This window comes from Cynara cardunculus (genome assembly GCF_001531365.2).
Source record: "Cynara cardunculus var. scolymus isolate 2C chromosome LG 5, CcrdV1, whole genome shotgun sequence".
Taxonomy (NCBI): domain Eukaryota; kingdom Viridiplantae; phylum Streptophyta; class Magnoliopsida; order Asterales; family Asteraceae; genus Cynara; species Cynara cardunculus.
In genome coordinates this window covers 30189891-30205767 of record NC_037532.1, presented here as the reverse complement: position 1 = coordinate 30205767, position 15877 = coordinate 30189891, and the positions used below count along the sequence as shown (strand labels likewise).

General features: G+C 33.1%; 2 protein-coding genes across 2 annotated transcripts; one reads left to right on the top strand and one right to left on the bottom strand.

Moving 5' to 3' along the window:
• The first annotated feature begins 1294 nt into the window (after positions 1-1294).
• Positions 1295-6531, top strand: LOC112512855 (transmembrane 9 superfamily member 2-like). Its single transcript, XM_025118993.1, has 8 exons — positions 1295-1494; positions 3045-3085; positions 4084-4666; positions 4764-4901; positions 5005-5161; positions 5404-5888; positions 5988-6241; positions 6335-6531. Exons 1-7 carry the CDS (start codon positions 1337-1339, stop codon positions 6205-6207), a joined length of 1782 nt encoding a protein of 593 aa, XP_024974761.1. The 5' UTR covers positions 1295-1336; the 3' UTR covers positions 6208-6241; positions 6335-6531.
• A 3160-nt stretch (positions 6532-9691) lies between these two features.
• Positions 9692-11341, bottom strand: LOC112513708 (protein TPX2). The gene is made up of 6 exons (XM_025120061.1): positions 11269-11341; positions 11071-11169; positions 10662-10811; positions 10432-10491; positions 10174-10268; positions 9692-10061 (listed from the first exon to the last, which is right to left on the bottom strand). Exons 1-6 carry the CDS (start codon positions 11299-11301, stop codon positions 9950-9952), a joined length of 549 nt encoding a protein of 182 aa, XP_024975829.1. The 5' UTR covers positions 11302-11341; the 3' UTR covers positions 9692-9949.
• Between the last annotated feature and the right edge of the window lie 4536 nt (positions 11342-15877).

Sequence of the window (15877 nt, the reverse complement as noted above, 5' to 3'; positions counted from 1 at the left end):
TCTTTTCTGACTGCTCAGGCACAAAGTTTGTTTAAATGTCATTTTTGAGTTTCGTGGATTACTTATTCGACATTTGTTTAGCGCAGCCATGAAAGTTCCGGACTTCTTGATAAAACATAGCGATGGTGGCGCTTTAAATACGATTTTTAGGCATGTTTGTGCCTTAATTTCAAATAAATCTAGTACAAAAAGGAGACATGTCTAGAGGTATCAAATGAGGAAGTTGATGAAAAAAGGAGTATGAGTTTATTTGTACGTGTCTCCGTCGTTACAAAATAGCTCATAGTGTTTCTGTAAGGCGTGGTTCATGCCATGGCGTCTTAAGGCACACCATGGCACACTGTCGCTTTTTTTTCAATTCCTTTTTATGGTTTTACACTCTTGACTTTAAATTTTGCAATTTTATAGATCCAACTAATCAAATCACTCAGTTTCAAAAATCCATAAACGTTAGAAACTCATGGTTAAAATGAAGTTGTAAAATTATTTTTTTAAGTTCTATTTTAAATATTTAATCAAAAGTCTATTTTTATAATAATAACCTATATAAGAATTCGATGACAAGTAAAATCATTATCCAAAGTAGATGAGTTCTTGTCTGACCATCTGAATGATTTATTAGTATCTTTTATTATAAGCTATGAAAGTTTATTTTGATATGATTTGAAAAATATGTTATTGATTATTATTGCATTGAGAAATAAAATAAAATACACAAGACGTCTATTTGTAAAACTAGGCATAATTTTTCATCTTCGAATCAAATATTACACATAAGTCAATAAGAGATAAATGTATTTACATGGTTTTTTTTGGTTGTTATTTTATATCTAAACTTTTTTTAGATGAATTATCTTGCAAAAAATAAAAATAAAAAAAAGATAATTTATCTCGACAAGGACCACGACTTGCACATCATATGTATATAATATCAGAGTTTTAAATACAAACTATGTAATTCTTATCATTTGATAAGCTATCAAATGATCATCCTGAGATTAATCAGCTCATATAGCGGGTTGAATATTCATGTTAATAAAAAAAAAAAAAAAACAATTGATTTTATTTTGACATGTGGTTGAGTTTGTTAATTATAGATTTCATCTAAGAATAACATTTAAACAGTTTCAAGTGATTCAACGTTTAAGAACGTCCAAACTGCAAACCATGAATAAGTGAAACAAAACTTGAGGGACCATTTATGTAATTACTCAATCTTTCAAAAAGTACACGAAAACCCCCCTTCAACAAACGTTCCGGACTATATAAGGTACTTTACATATAAACGTACATGTAAAGATCACATCTGTCGGTGACCACTCTAGCAGCGTCAAGGATGTGGACGACAATGGTGGTGATACGGTGGCTGGTGGTGGCGCTACTAGTGGCTTTTTCCATTGAAGAAGTCCGATCGGATGCCTCAGATCACAAATACAAACCTGGTGATGAAGTCCCTATATATGCCAACAAAGTCGGTCCTTTCCATAACCCTAGGTAGGCTTTTTTCTCTACGTCTAGACTAGATCTTTGTTTTATGCGTTTTGTTTAATACATTATGTTTCTTGCTACTGCTAGTACTGAATCGGTGGATCTATTTTGATAGAATTAGGGTTTCTGTATTTATTATTTGCTAGATCTCAGCTTCATTTACGCAAATCGGGGTTTTATTTGCTTAGTTATAAGCATTATCGGCTGGGGTGTCAGATTCTTCGGTGACTCTTTCAGCTGATTTTAGATGTGGAGTTGTCACAATCGGACCAAGAATAAGATTTGTGTTTGCACAGCAAGGAAATGGATTTAGTTATGAGCAGCTCGTAATACATAGATAAATGGGAGGAAAATATGGATACCTAATGTGAGATACGGTTTCTGTCAGCCAAACTAGATTGGGAGATTGGTCGGCACTATTTGTAAAATTGAGAAGTCTGTGTTGCCAACCGAAGTTAGTAATATTTAAGGGGCAGAAGAATGAGATCATCAAATTCAGTTCGTCTTTTTAAGAGGATGATATTCTTACACCAGTGAGGTAAAAAAGTAACCCCCTCTCTCTTTTTGCAAAATAAATGAACTTTTTGCAAAAAACAATTAAAAATACGAATTAATGTTTTTTAGTTGTAAATTATAACATGGCATTATTAAGTTATTCTAGATCTATATGTAGACCTGCTTGTCACCAAACACTTAAAAGTGGGTTAAATAGATTATTTTAGTCGCTAATAAGCTATCACAGAATTTAGCACTCACTTTGTGAGTGACAAGAGACCACTATGAGAATAATTTTTAACAGATCTGAGTTTGTAGCAAACGTATAACAAATGCTAAACTACAATAATAAGAGTAAATGCAGTCTAAAAGTTTAAAATCCACATGGCTCATCTATGTTGGTACAGAACTAAAACTAAAGAAGTTCTCATAATTTGAGATTAATTGGAGTAATATTTATATGTAATAGCATGGCATAATTTGAATAGAGGTCTTTCTTTAACAATTAATTTAGTTTCAAGAGAATATGCCTCAAATCTCTAGAAAACCTACCTACAGCTCTCGTCTTCTGTTTATGTATGTAGGATGCCCTTTTCATTAATGAGAAAGTGTTGGGGGCATCATGATTTTGCTGTTTATGCATAGATGACATTATTTTCTTCCTATAGAAAATTAAGCACATAGGAGCTTTTATCACATCTTATTGGCCCTTGATGAGTTGATGGTGTGTCAGATACATGGAGGCCTGTTATTGATAAAAAGAAGTGTCTTTGTATGTTATGATATTGGCTTTGAGCAATTGTTTTGCAACTGGTGCCATTCTTGTGTCAAAAAAGTTTTGCAGGGAAAAATTGGCATTCCATTCTGAAAGAATAGGCTCAAGAATTGTTAGAAAGAGAATTTGTAGGTTTTGGGAGTCCAAATATGTGTGTATTCTGTGAAATGTGTTTCATTTCTCGTATTTTCTTTAAATTTTAAGAACCATCAATTTATTAGAGCATGTCCATTTTATATGCCTTCTTCCTTAAAAGCTTATTCTATCACTCTGTATTCTTCTACAGTGAAACATACCGCTTTTTTGATCTACCCTTCTGTTTACCAGGTGCGTGTGCTTGTCTTCACTCTCTTGCTATTGATATTTCCTTCATGCCAAATGTTTAGTTGATTGGTAGATATTGGGGTATAAACTAGGAATGACAGCATAATGATTGAGAGTTTTTACAGAGGAGACCTTTATTTTAGTGTTTTAAAAAGCTGTAGGGGGTGCCATGTGGCCTGCAATTGGGTAGGGGGGATTATGAGGATCATTAAATGGACGTATCAACTGGTCTAGCTTTAATGTATACAAAACAGTTGGTATAAAATAGCTTCTAATATTAAACTTACCTATTCTTCAATTATTATCATTATAATTGTTTATAAATAACTTAATGGAATTATTTCTGATCCCTTAAAGTTTTTTATTTCTATTTTTTGTGTATAGAAGATATAAAACTATTCTTCAATAGTCAACTAATTCAGATTTATTTTGAAATCATAAAAGTGAATTTGACAGCTTGTATGAGATAAAAGAGAAATAAAAGGGATTACTTAGAAAAATAGGAATATTTTCTATACTTACCTTGGGGTATTTGGGTTGGAAAAATACTATAGATGCCAAAACTCTCCATTCTCACCATTTAATCCCTATTGATTCCAAGTTGCATAACACCCCCTCCATTCTCCATAATACTCTCTCCATTCTCCAATGCTTCATCGATTAGCAATGGAAGTAATAATAGCAAGATGAAATCGAAAATCAGAACCCGGTACTTGCAAGACAATATGGGATCTCAGAAGACGGAACAGATGGAACTGTTCTGTCTCAGCCGTTCCATCTTTGCCATACGCCCACCTCCGCCAAGGTGGCCACTAAATGCGATTTTTAGAACAGTGCTTTTTTCAGACATCCCAAAATAAGAAAAATGGGTTATAGTTTGTAATGGAGGGAGTATAGATTTCCTTATCTGTTATTTTATTGTATATTATCTTCTATTGTTTTTGTTGCTTTAGCCTTTTGTTCTTGCTGGTATACATCATTAATGTGAATGTTGTTTGCAGCTCATTTAAAGGAGAAGCCAGAAGCTCTTGGTGAAGTACTGAATGGAGATCGTTTAGTCAGTGCTCCTTATAAGCTTGACTTTATGGTTGAAAAAGACTCTGAAATTGTTTGCCGAAAAACACTGACAAAGGAGGAAGTATCTAAATTCCGAAGTGCTGTTACCAAGGATTATTATTTTCAAATGTACTATGATGACTTGCCTTTCTGGGGATTTCTAGGGAAGGTTGAAAAGGACAAAACTGATCCCAGTGAGGAAAAGTATTACCTCTTTAAGCATCTTCATTTCGAGATCCTCTACAATAAGGATCGTGTCATAGAGATAAATGCAAAAGCTGATCCTAATGCTGTGGTGGATCTCACTGAAGACAAGGAAGTGGAAGTAGAATTCATGTACACGGTCAGGTGGAAAGAAACAAGCATTCCTTTTGAGAGTAGGATGGAGAAGTACTCTCAGTCTTCTTCACAACCACATCACCTGGAGATCCATTGGTTTTCAATTATCAACTCATGTGTGACAGTTCTCCTCTTGACTGGTTTTCTTGCCACGATTCTTATGCGAGTCCTTAAGAATGACTTTGTTAAGTAAGGAATAAATTCCGTTTATTTTAGATGCACTATCATCTGACACTTCTTTTTTCCCTCTTCCATTAATCATTTTACTTGTGGTCATTTACAAAAGGTATGCTCATGATGAGGAAGCAGCTGATGACCAAGAGGAAACTGGGTGGAAGTACATTCATGGCGATGTATTCAGATATCCAAAGTATAAATCCTTGTTTGCTGCTGCACTTGGTTCTGGGACCCAGCTATTTGCTCTGTAAGTAAAGCATTTGTGAACGAATTCACATCTTCCATCTTCAGTGGATTGGTTTCTAAACCATCTCTTCGTTGCTAACTTGACTACTTTTTGGTTCTTTCAGTGCGCTTTTTATCTTTATACTCGCTCTTGTCGGTGTGTTTTATCCATACAATCGAGGAGCTCTGTTTACCGCACTGGTTGTCATATATGCCCTTACATCTGGGATTGCAGGCTACACTGCAGCCTCTTTTTATCACCAACTTGAAGGAAGTAACTGGGTATGATATTCTAGATGTTGATAATTGTTTCTATCATATTTTCTATTTTGTCAAGATCAATGCATCCGATCGTTATGCTTTCTTTATGTATTGGTTATTGAAGTTTAGTTTCAGGACAAGGGGGTGATACAATTTGTTTTTGGAACCTTTTACATCCTAGAGATATTTGTAGTTGCTGATTTCATTCTCTTGGTATCTAAATCTACGATGATTAATGCTGATATAATATTTCTGATCAACAGGTGAGGAATTTACTGTTGACTGGTTGCCTCTTTTGTGGACCTCTCTTCCTTACTTTCTGCTTTTTAAACACCGTTGCGATCATTTACACTGCTACTGCTGCTTTGCCCTTTGGTACCATCGTGGTGATTGTTTTAATATGGACTTTGGTGACTTCGCCGTTGCTAGTATTGGGAGGTATTGCAGGAAAGAACAGCAAGGCTGAGTTTCAGGCTCCTGTTCGCACCACAAAGTATCCCAGAGAGATCCCATCATTGCCTTGGTACAGGAAGACTATTCCTCAGATGGCCATGGCTGGTTTTCTCCCTTTCAGTGCAATTTACATTGAGCTTTACTACATATTTGCCAGTGTGTGGGGCCACAGGATATATACAATATACAGCATCTTATTTATAGTTTTTATCATCCTACTGATTGTTACTGCCTTTATCACGGTGGCGTTGACGTATTTCCAACTTGCTGCCGAAGACCATGAATGGTGGTGGAGGTATGCAACATTTTCACCTCAAATGCACAATTTTATTTCTTACTGATATCTCATATTTGACATCCAACTTGTTGGTTTTTGGTTGCAAATTATGAGCAGGTCTTTCCTATGTGGTGGTTCAACAGGGGTTTTCATCTATGGGTATTGCTTGTATTACTACTATGAGCGTTCGGACATGTCAGGGTTCATGCAAACCTCATTTTTCTTTGGTTACATGGCTTGCATCTGTTATGGCTTCTTTCTGATGCTTGGGACGGTTGGTTTTCATGCGGCCTTGTTCTTTGTCCGTCACATATACCGCTCGATCAAGTGTGAATAGAAGCTCCACGTTCAGTTTTCCAAATTTGAGACAGGTACATGTGTATACCTTCCATTTCAGGAATCCTATGATAGAAAATATATAGTGTTAATAAATGGTGTTTTTTGTTTGATATGGCGCGTCTCAGGAGGGGCGACCGACCAATGTGAAAGCGAAAAGGTAACAAGAAGCAATTTAGAGGAATTATGTTTAGTAGGTGAATAAGATGAAAATGATGTTTGATATGTTAGTTGTGGTGTTTGAAGATAGGAAGGAGGCTAGTTTTGAACTATATATACAGACTCAATTTTTGACATATATATAGACCTTTTCCTTTTCCCTTTCCCTTTCCCTTTCCCTTTAAAGCTTGTTATTGAAGTTAGCCAGGTGTTCTTGGCTCTGCATGCTGATTGTTTATATGATGTGGTCGGTTCATTTATCAAATGTTTACCGAATAAACACTCACCCGCAATAGTCATCACCCTCACAGCCTCACCTTAATATGTAAGATTTTATGCTATCAAAATGGATTGTTGGTAACCGTAGTTTACTTGGGCTTGTTTAACGGGTAAGAGTTTTCTCCACTCACTTACCGGGTTAGATATCAATTTTTGATGTATGTCTCTTACCGAGTATTATTCTACCCACTAACGCAACCGACACTTGGTTAGACGATTATCCAGTAAGCGTTTGGTAATGACCTCTTAGGGCATCTCCAACCTAACACTAAAAACAGAAAATGAACCTCATCTCCAATCCAACACTAAAAAAAGGAGATGAAATATTGATTCCAGTTTTGGCGACGAAAATTGGATTCATAATCGGTTATTCCGATTTAATCATTTTTTAGTTATTTATTAACTATAAGTGTAAATTTAAAAATTTCTTTGTCATCACTAAATTTAACTTTTTTCTTGAAATTAATCAAATAAAACCCAAAAATACACTCTCTCTGTCTCCATCGTCCCTTCCTTCCTTGTCCAAATCCCTGCACAACTCATCTCCTCCGGCTTCCTAACTTCAACGATCCGATTCCATCATCGCCACCACGTAGATCCGAAGAAAATCAATAAAGGATTCCTCGTTATGCATGTTGATCGACTTGTAAATTGTTGGGGGTATTTTAATTAAATCACATAATTAATTGATTGATTTAGTAAATAGATTAAAGTGTCGTCAAAAAGGTTGATGACTATCGAGATGCTTTAAATCAATTTACAGAGTTTACATGGTTATAAAGGGTAAATTAACCAATGTTAATGGACTTTATAATAGGAATAAAGTGGGGTAATTGAAGTTATAATGGTTGGCGCATTTTTAATTAGGAGTGAGAAATATTATAAAATGTCTAATTGACGTTATAGGATGTCGTAAAGCTTAAAGCTTGGGGTTTAACGATATTTGACGGAGGTTGATCGAGTTGACTAAGGGTTGACTTCAAAGTCACTAGGTTTGATCTTATTAACATAGTTCTAACTTTTGGGTCGATTTTTTGAAAAAAACCTAGTCATTAATTGGTTATTATGGTTTAATAACTGTAAGTTATTAGTCAGGGAGATCATTTGGCAACTTACGCATTCAAATGAGTTTTCATGAGACTTTAACTGAAATGCATGCTTACATACAAATTATTTGAACATTATGTTCTTTTTTGGTGAGATTCCCGTAAATTCAGTCTCCCCTTGTGACTACCACTCTTTGGTGGTAATGTCTCAGGCGAACAAAAAAGCCATGTGTACTTTTTTGTATTAAAAACCCTAACATTTGGGTCTTGATTGTGGTTTCTTAGCCGGTAAGGTTGTTGATTGTGCTTTCTTCAACATTGATTAGGTCTGTAGGTTTTCAGCATAAAAAGCATTTTGTGAGGATCAAAACTACATAATATTTGGTTTATGTTTTTTGATTTAGGTTTTATGGTTTTTCTTGATGCCCTTGATAAAGAGTGATAAATTGATATTAAAAGCTCTTTGATTGTTGAATGATTTTGGATTAGATTGGGATAAGATGATATTTAAAAAAAAATTAAAAATGCTAAAATGATAGAAAATGGTAAAAAGAACATAGTACCCTCGAGTTTAACGAAGAAAGTGGATGACAGTTAGTGTGAGGGATCAAATTCAAAACAAATTGTACAGGTGAAAGCTTATCATGTAATAAATGAAGATAAATGACCAAATCGATAACAAACCGCAAACCTCATGACCTAATATGTAATTTACTCTAATTAGTATGATAAATTAAAAACTACAGAAAAAAAAATATTTAATTAATATTAAGGTTATAATTAGAAAAGGTGGAAAAAGTTCATTTAAATTCACGTTTTAAGTTAGCTTATTTGCATATTCAAACTAAGGTTGGCAACCCGAGGCGGAACCTTATAGGGGTCTTTGGGGGGCCATGGCCTCCTTGCTTTTTGACTCAAATAGAGTTCATGAACTATGAAGAATAAATATTGTTGGCAGCTCAATTGATTATCATTTTATTATCATATATATGATGTGAAGTGATTTTATTCACGCAAATCATAAACTCACCGAGCTTTATAAGCTGACTATAGTATGCATCTTAGTGACAAAATTAAGGTTTCGGGTTGGACAAAAGAAAATGGCATGCATAGAGACTTACCTTGTCCATTTACATTTAATACTTATATTCAGATATCTATGATAGATAAATTTTGTAACAAAATCCGGTATAAGACAAATTAATATTTAAGTCACATATTTATCTTTTTAGAGTCTTCCGCGGACTAAAGTATTAATTTAGCTGAAATTTTGAAGGAATTGTTTTAGATAACGCGACATTTCTCATGATAAAAATGAGGGTGTTATAGTAATGGTAACGAAAAATCATTTATCCATATCCTACCCACTAAAATTTCGAGTAAACGAGTGAATAAAATTTGAGAATCAAAGACCCAGAACCTGTGGTTGTCCAACTTGAGCTTGAGTACCATGTAATAGCTTGAAACTTTGTCATTTTCTAATTGAAATTATCTCTGAATGAAAATTTTATGGAAATTGAAATTGTAAAAGATGGCAGTTTCGGGACTGGTCTCTCAACCAATTCTCATAACTGGTTCAAATAAGGCCTGTGTATGTCCGATTTCAAAATCTTGGGTTAGCCAGTTGACAGTTGGGCCTGACCAGTTCCTATTCGGTTACAATCGGTCCTTAACCGGTTACCAATTGAATCCGAGTTCTATTAACTTGGAGTGGTCAACCCTCACGTTTGCCTATATCTAACTACTTTAGAGCAGGTCCTTGCACCAAAGCGGTTGTGGTGATCGGTCTCCATCATAGGCTCATTATCATTTTGTGGTTCTTGAACTTCAATTTTTAATTATCTGAATTCTTTTCTAGCTAGAAAGCTACTATAGAAACACACAGTTCCTTCTTAGAAGGATCGATTATATAAACAGTATCCTTTTTGTGATATTCTAAAAGTTCTTTAGTAGTATATATGGCTCAAATGAATAGAGAGATGAAAATGCATAACTTTCCATTCAAGACCAATACATGATTACATAAAGAAACCAAACTAAAAAAAGGGATTCTTTTCAGGCCATCGATCAGGCCACAAGCTAACACTTTCTAGCCCATTCCGACCTTATTCAAGATATTAAATCGATCTATACCTACTCCCTTTCTTCTGAGAAACCACTCTTCTAGCTAGTCAGAAGAACTGACAGGTGAAAGGCTAGCTAGAAGCTCAACAAACATGATCGAGCTGTACTATGATACATGATCAATGATGATGGTGATCACTGTGCTTCATTTTGTCTGAAGTTGTAGAATTCTCTTGTGCAAGATAAGCTGTTTCTATGCGTTTCCTGGGAACTTGGCTTTTTTGGAACTTTTGTAGGAGTAGGAGATCTGTAGAAAAGAAACAAGTTAAGTACACCAAGCACCAACTGAGCTCGAGGGATCATTTTCTTACGAGCACATCAGTAAGAGAATTTCTTTTATAAATAAAATTACTGATAACCTTCGCGGGAAGAAGGGCCGATCAAATAGAGGCATCAACTGAGCTCGAGGGATCATCTCCTTTCTTAACATTCGAACCTCTTCTTCTTCAATCATCTGGTTTGATCAGTTTTCAGATGATCAAGATAAACGTCAAACTGTCTGTTCTACTTATATCTTGTTATGTAACTGTGTCTCCTAATATATAGGAATTGCAAAATGGAAAAAGGAGATGGATATTAAGTTTTAACACAATTTTAGCAAGTTCAATTGTTCATGCCTTCTGTATCTTCTCTATTTGTCTCTTTTGTTGCTCCATTAGGTAAAGCTTGGTCGCTACCTGCATGTAAATTAATTGTCCACAAGTTTAGAGAACCATTTTGTACAGACAGACGATATACTGATCATTTGCTAACCAAAAAAAGGCCTGTAAAAGTCTGAAAACTGTTGCTATTGAAATTTGCGAGGATCTACATATTCTACCGATTTAATTACTTGAGCACGACTCACCGAGTAGTTAAAGAATGCACGTTTGACTGCTCTTTCCTTCGTTTGAAGTTTAACTTCCATAGAGTACTTGGTGCTTTCTTTGGCTATTGTTTGGAGTTTGACATCCACAGGCTTCATGTTTTCTTTTATTGATGCCTTCGTCGGGATAACCTGCAACTAAATTAATTATTCACTGGTATTGTATATTTACTTCAACACACACATATTAGATTGCATAGAGAGCTAGCAACCACGTTTGCAATGCCATTTTCGAACCTACGCCCTTCTGGCTTTTATGAGACCATTTTACTTTAGTTGCAAATCATGATGATCTTTGTGTAGTGGTGTGGTTCTTAGTTCTTGTAATCGACATTAATTTCGATAAAAGAATCAAACTTAATTACAGGTAACCAATTGCAGCAGGTTGTACCGAAGGTTTTGCTTTCATGGGAAGGGAAGGGCAGACCGATTTCACGACTCTAGTTGGCGAGCGAACAGCATCGTTGTTGTATGAAGTAATCTTCACACACTTGAACCAAAAACACCAAGGGAAAATGTGTTAGACCCTGAAACAGAATCTTTAGATCTTAAAGAAAAAAAGCAGAAGCATATGCAAGATGATATTGACCTTTTGGGTAGTTTTTATTCTAGGGTTTTCCATGAGTAAAATAAATTAAGTGCAGTGAAGTGAAGTGAAGTGTGTGTTGTTATGTATATACTGTTATATATATATACATATAAATGGAAGTGAGGGTTGGAGATTTGTAGCTATCTGAGTATGTTAGGTAGGATGACTTTTTGCTGGATGCTGCTGCTGCTGCTGCTGCAACATCGCCAGCATATTCAGAAAGTTGCATGCTTTCTTGCACCAAACTTTCTGATGAAACCTATCCCTCGTATATATCTTCATAGCTTTATTCACCAAGTATGTTATCGTATTGGTGTTTTCAAAAAAGAGATATATAATGGAAGTGTCAATTATCAGTTGGTTACATGATACACGCTGGTTAATTATTACCCCAGGAAGAAATGGATGTTCTTTATCACGACAAAATATACTCATATTGCCTATGCTATGTGTATTTATATACACGCATTTGATATACTAGTGTGTGGTGGGATGTAAAATTAACAAAAATGTAATGTAACTCGTCATTATTAAAAAAATCCAAAGTTTATGTTTAAGCATAAATTACATGATATGCTAAATTGTTTTGCTTTTTTGAAACAATGAAATCATGAGTGAAAACGGATCAACCAGGTGAACATTTATTGTAATCACATATGATATACATAAAATCTCTCCAGACACCCAATTACACTCTGCCTAAAGATTGAACTTACAAATATACATTTTAATATATATATATATATATATATATATATATGATTTTGTATGATACTATATATATAACCTATGATTAAACTCTGAAAAACCCTTGTTTTTTAGGGTAATGCACGAAAGAGAAGGAGATGCAACCAGACAACCACCATTGAATTGAATAATGAAGCTAACAAGAACAGTCCTATTGACATCAGTATGTTGTCCTTGTTAAATCAGTTACTAGAAAGGAATATCACTTTATCAATTTCTTAGATTCTACTTCCCATTAAATATATAAAACTATTATTGTTTTTAAAAAACGCACAAATTAAACACGATAATAAATATTAAGAAATCGATGTTTTTATTTGACAAAAGAAGATATATTAATTGTAGCTGATTTTTATAGTAACATATTTTAAAAAACGCACGAATTAAACACGATAATAAATATTAATAAATGTTATAAAATAATTTAATTACGTGGGGAGAGTTGGGTGATTGATTAATTAGAAAACAAAAACATGATATGCAATGCTTATGTGTGAAGTTACTAATAACATCATTCTGTTTCTATAACCTTGATTTGGCAACTAACTGATAATTGAAGGCTTAACCTCCCATTTACATACACTACTATTTACTACAATGTCCACGTCATAATTTGGAAAGTTTCTGCAAAATTATATTATATATAGAGAGAGAGTCGGGTTTATATACACGAGAATGATACATATTTAAGAAAATAAAAAGATAATCGAATCACATGTGATTTGACATTAACATCACCTACAAAATTACATGTGATTCATGCAACCTTGCCATGCAGCCATAGGGTTGCCCCTACATTTTTTTGGCCGTTAATGTAAAATCACATGTGATTTTGTATGTAATTTAACTATTTTTTTATTTTCTTAAATAAGTATCATTCTCATATGAATCTTTCTAAATATATATTATGAGGTTTAAGATACAAACCATGATTAGCACTTGTATTAGGCCACAATTGAGATAATTACAGAATATAATAGAGTTCATTCATTATGATCATCAGAGGATGACCAGACTGAGCGTCGTACATGAATTATTTACAAAGAGAAAAAAATAAGACGTTTTGAAAATGCATCCACTTAATTATGAGGGTACCTTTAAATATTTATAGATCAAATTTAGAACAAGAAAATAAAGTTGGCGAAATGGTTGTTGCAGGTTGTAACTCTAGTAAACACTCCCCGTTCAAGAGGTTGCAGGTTCAATTTAGAACAAGAAATTAAAGTTGGTGAGGGTGCTTTTCAATTTTTAAATTTTTAAAAGGGTTTCTAGCATGAAATTTTAAAAAAAAATAGAAGGGTGTTATGTGATATTTTGAAATTATAGGGACTAAACGAACATTTTCAATGAAACTTATTTAAACAATGGGTTTTGTTTTCATTTATGTTATTCAATCACCACCCATCCTCATATCTATTTCAAAATTTTTGGGCATTTTTTATTTATTTGTCCTAAATTATTTTAATTTTATTTTTGATTTGTCTTTTTTTCCCTAAATTCTAGGTTTGCTCTAAATTGATCTTGTTTCATTATTGATTTGCCCTTACATATGTTTAGTCATTTTTTATTTGCTCAAAACCAAGTTTTGATTTCAATTTGGTTGGTTAATTTTTAATTGTAAAACATCATATTTAATATTAAGAAGTCCTGGATGTATAAAGCAACAAAATTGGAAACCTAACTAAAAAAAGAAAGATAAAATGGAAATCAAAACCAAATCCTATAAAATAGAAAATTTTACGAAATCAACCAAAAACCCAAAAAAACTACCTTGTAATGTGGAATTCGGCTAAAACAGGTCGGGTGTAAGAAATAGTCTTGCATCATTTGCTTAAAAGGTTAAAATTGGTTTGTATGATTTGTATTTACAACTCCTATATATATATATATATATATATATAGGGTCTATTTCTTTTACAACCTTGTGCATTTGTACAACCTTTGTAACCTAATTAATTGAGATATTTATAGAAATGATTGGAGTTCATTTATTATGATTTAAATATTTATGGAATATGAATAGAGTTTATTAATTATGATTAATAATTTATATTAGGAAACAATTAATTGATTAAAAATTGAATGGTTGAGATGAGGGTTGTATAGGGTGTAGGAATGGCAAGGGGTGTAGAATAACATCCCTCTATATATATATATAGAGAGAGAGAGAGAGAGAGAGAGAGAGAGAGAGGACAAATCAAATACAAACAATGAAAATGTTATAAACCGTACAAACCAATTAATAAGATATTTATGAACCACAATGGTGGTGTCTGATTGGTTTAAGTTTGGCTCCAAAGGTCAAAAGTACCGGTAGGTACCAGGTTCAAATCCAAGGAGAAATAAAAACCCCTTGTGGCCACGGAGGTTCAAATGCGGTGACTCCGGGCTATCTGCAAAGCAGGTGGTCGCCCTATTATTAGTCGGCTCGCATAGCAGGTTGGATATCCAGGTTAATAACAAAAACAATATTTATGAAAATGATGAAGATTCATTTATTACGATGCACATATTTATGAAAAATGATTAAAGTTCATTAATCATGATCAACACTTTGGGAAACAATCGATATATTTATGAAACCATAATATTTGTTAGACTACATAAACAGTTGAGATTGATTTGTATACTTTTCTATGGTTTGTATTTGATCTGTCACACACACACACACATACACACACACACACACACATATATATATATATATATATATATGGGCATGTTCAAATGCGAACCGTCCAATTCTAAAAATCCGTGTAAACCAAATTCGACCAATAAGAAAATTCCATTTGTTTTCAATTAAATTTAAATAATAAGGGTATTTATGACATTTTGTACACATATTTCGTAATTATGGAAGTTATTAATTCATATTATATAAGGAAATAAAATAAAATAAATATTGAAGAAAGGAAACGTTTCAGTATATAAGGAAATTATATTATTAAAATCATTATTTTAATGATAACTATAATGAATAATGAAACAAATTATGAAGATTTCATCAAATATATTGATGAAATCGTGGGTTGCTGCAGGTGAAAAAAAAACAAATATTCATTATACTCTATAGTCATGAAAAAGGTTTCATGTGTAAATTACTTATATTAGTCTTCAAAGCATATTATATATATCAATGAAACATTGTCATGATGTAAAAAAATTCATATTTTAAGAGATGCAAGATTCGTGAAATGAGTTTAGTAAAATGAAACATTTTCATTTTCGTAATACATTTTTTCATTTTATAAATGATTCAATATATAATAGTGAAACAGTTTCATTATATTGAAAATGGAATTAATGATAATGCAACACTTTTGATGAGCAAAGGTTTCAGTACGAAATAGTTTATGAAAGRGGTTGATGTTGGTGAAACAGTTTCATTTCATATTTGATTTGAGGCTGAATAATTAGTTTCATGATGAAACAATTTTATTTAATTTTATATGTTATTAAGGTTCATGTAATTCATCATTGTTCAAAGATTTCATATCATGAAGCTGGTGCACAGTGATTTATGAAATAGACATATCATGAAGCCGGTGTATTTTAATTTCCTAAAATACAATGGGAGTATTTGGAAATAGGAAACGAGGGCTTTTGATATGAATACCGATTCTACCCTTTTTTCTTAAATAAAATGAATATTAATTATTTTTTAATTTTTAATTTCCTAAAATAAAATAATATAATCTAGGTCATTGATCAAGAAAATGAACGGATGAGATTGGTTTACACGGTTTACACAAATGGGTCAAGTTTTCATTTGAACGCTCCTCTCTCTCTCTCTCTCTCTCTCTATATATATATATATATATATATATATATATATATATATATATATATATATAGGAGGTTC

Excerpts from the sequence above, each read along its gene's own strand:
- LOC112512855 (XM_025118993.1), top strand. The coding sequence starts at position 1,337 with ATGTGGACGACAATGGTGGTGATACGGTGGCTGGTGGTGGCGCTACTA. Across the intron at positions 3,086-4,083 it reads TCTACCCTTCTGTTTACCAG|CTCATTTAAAGGAGAAGCCA; the intron begins GTGCGTGTGCTT and ends TGTTGTTTGCAG. Across the intron at positions 5,162-5,403 it reads AACTTGAAGGAAGTAACTGG|GTGAGGAATTTACTGTTGAC; the intron begins GTATGATATTCT and ends TCTGATCAACAG.
- LOC112513708 (XM_025120061.1), bottom strand. The coding sequence starts at position 11,301 with ATGGAAAACCCTAGAATAAAAACTACCCAAAAG. Across the intron at positions 11,170-11,268 it reads GAATAAAAACTACCCAAAAG|TGTGTGAAGATTACTTCATA; the intron begins GTCAATATCATC and ends TTTTGGTTCAAG. Across the intron at positions 10,492-10,661 it reads GTGCATTCTTTAACTACTCG|GTAGCGACCAAGCTTTACCT; the intron begins GTGAGTCGTGCT and ends ATTTACATGCAG.